Source organism: Clupea harengus, chromosome 12 (assembly GCF_900700415.2).
Source record: "Clupea harengus chromosome 12, Ch_v2.0.2, whole genome shotgun sequence".
Taxonomy (NCBI): domain Eukaryota; kingdom Metazoa; phylum Chordata; class Actinopteri; order Clupeiformes; family Clupeidae; genus Clupea; species Clupea harengus.
In genome coordinates, this window is record NC_045163.1 from 29,094,924 (window position 1) to 29,097,423 (window position 2,500).

Sequence of the window (2,500 nt, forward strand, 5' to 3'; positions counted from 1 at the left end):
CACACTACACACACTACACACTACACACTACACACTACACACTACACACCACATCTCACACGAGTAAGGGTTCACTTCTGCACACACACTACACACTACACACTACACACACACACTACACACCACATCTCACACGAGTAAGGGTTCACGTCTGCACACACACTACATCTCACATACACACGAGTAAGGGTTCACTTCTGCCTACACACACTACACACTGCACACACACACTACACACACACTACACACTACACACACACACTACACACCACATCTCACACGAGTAAGGGTTCACGTCTGCACACACACTACATCTCACAAACACACGAGTAAGGGTTCACTTCTGTCTACACACACTACACACTGCACACACACACTACACACACACTACACACTACACACACACACTACACACCACATCTCACACGAGTAAGAGTTCACGTCTGCACACACACTACATCTCACAAACACACGAGTAAGGGTTCACTTCTGCCTACACACACTACACACTGCACACACACACTACACGCACACTACACACTACACACACACACTACACACCACATCTCACACGAGTAAGGGTTCACGTCTGCACACACACTACATCTCACAAACACACGAGTAAGGGTTCACTACACACTACACACTACACACACACCACACGAGTAAGGCCTTACTTCACAACATTTAAGACACAGTAGTGCTGTTTCACCTAGTGTAGTATAGGATGGACACTATAGGATGGACACTAGTGTATAGGATGGACACACACACTCACTGACACACACACACACAGACAGTCACAGACAGACAGACACACACACACACACACACACTCACTGACACACACACACACACACAGACAGTCAAAGACAGACAGACACAGACACACACACACACACACACACACACACACTCACTGACACACACACACACACACATAGGATGGGTTTAGGGTTGACACCGTCTTAGTCATTATTCCCACCTGATTGTCCCAGTTTCCCACCCATATTGTTTTTCATGGTTTATTTTAGATTAGATTAGATTAGATTAGATTCAACTTTATTGTCATTGCACAGAGTACAAGTACTGAGACAACGAAATGCAGTTTCATATTTGTTTCATGGTTTATTTAATCCCGGTTGTCCTCAGGCATAATATGTGAATTAGCGGCGGATTACGCCAGACGTTGATGCATGTTATCTTGCTGCTGCCCCCCTACCCTAGTAACGGCGTCGTCACGGTGGAAGACTGCGTCCAGGAGGCCCCGGGCAGCCCCAGCTGCGTCATCAACAACCCCCTGATGTGGATCCACAAGCACCTGATCAACGTCACGGAGGTCAACCCCTTGGGCGTGCAGCAGACCATCGTCAGAGTGGACCTCCGACAGCTGAGTACGCGCTCTCTCTCCTTTACTCTCTCTCTCGTACTGTACTGTCTGAGAGTGTAGCTGAGTACGCTCTCTCCTTTACGCTCTCTCTCGTACTATACTGTCTTAGAGTGGAGCTGAGTACGCTCTCTCCTTTACTCTCTCTCTCGTACTGTACTGTCTTAGAGTGGAGCTGAGTACGCTCTCTCCTTTACTCTCTCTCTCGTACTATACTGTCTTAGAGTGGAGCTGAGTACGCTCTCTCCTTTACTCTCTCTCTCGTACTATACTGTCTTAGAGTGGAGCTGAGTACGCGCTCTCTCTCCTTTACTCTCTCTCTCTCGTACTATACTGTCTGAGTACGCAGCTGAGTACGCTCTCTCCTTTACTCTCTCTCTCGTACTGTACTGTCTGAGTACGCAGCTGAGTACGCTCTCTCCTTTACTCTCTCTCTCGTACTGTACTGTCTGAGAGTGGAGCTGAGTACGCAGCTGAGTACGCTCTCTCCTTTACGCTCTCTCTCGTACTATACTGTCTTAGAGTGGAGCTGAATACGCTCTCTCCTTTACGCTCTCTCCTTTACGGCGTAATATACTGCTCAGAGTGGAGCTGAGTACGCTCTCTCCTTTACTCTCTCTCTCGTACCATACTGGCTCAGAGTGCAGCTGAGTACGCAACTGAGTATGCTCTCTCCTTTACGCGTAATATACTGCTCAGAGTGGAGCTGAGTACGCTCTCTCCTTTAGCGTACTATACTGCTCAGAGTGGAGCTGAGTACGCTCTCTCCTTTAGCGTACTATACTGTCTCAGAGTGCAGGGTTCTCACCCATCTGTACACCCACGTGCAAAAGCGCAACAGTTCCTAAATTTCCCTAAATTTCCCTCGGGATTAATAAAGTATCCATCTATCTATCTATCTATCAGTTCAGTTTCACAATTGTGCTTGCAAAATGTAACAATCCGACGAGTCAAAAAATAACAAACCAGGGTGACCTAAAGGTCATAATCACTCACAATTCATAAGAATTCCTTTAGTAAACTAGGGTATTTAGAGTCACAATTAATAAGAATTCCTTTAGTAAACGAGGGTATTTCAGAGGGATTGTTGTACTGTTGTCGTCCACAGCTACG

The 2,500-nt window shown here is 46.8% G+C and overlaps 1 protein-coding gene across 1 annotated transcript in view; it reads left to right on the forward strand.

The window, feature by feature from the left end:
• il11ra (interleukin 11 receptor, alpha) overlaps positions 1–2,500 on the forward strand; it is a 49,428-nt gene that overhangs the window by 34,493 nt on the left and 12,435 nt on the right. The window contains exon 6 of the mRNA XM_031577261.2: positions 1,228–1,394. Coding sequence (XP_031433121.1) covers positions 1,228–1,394 — 167 coding nt within the window. The remainder of the gene's footprint in view (positions 1–1,227; positions 1,395–2,500) is intronic.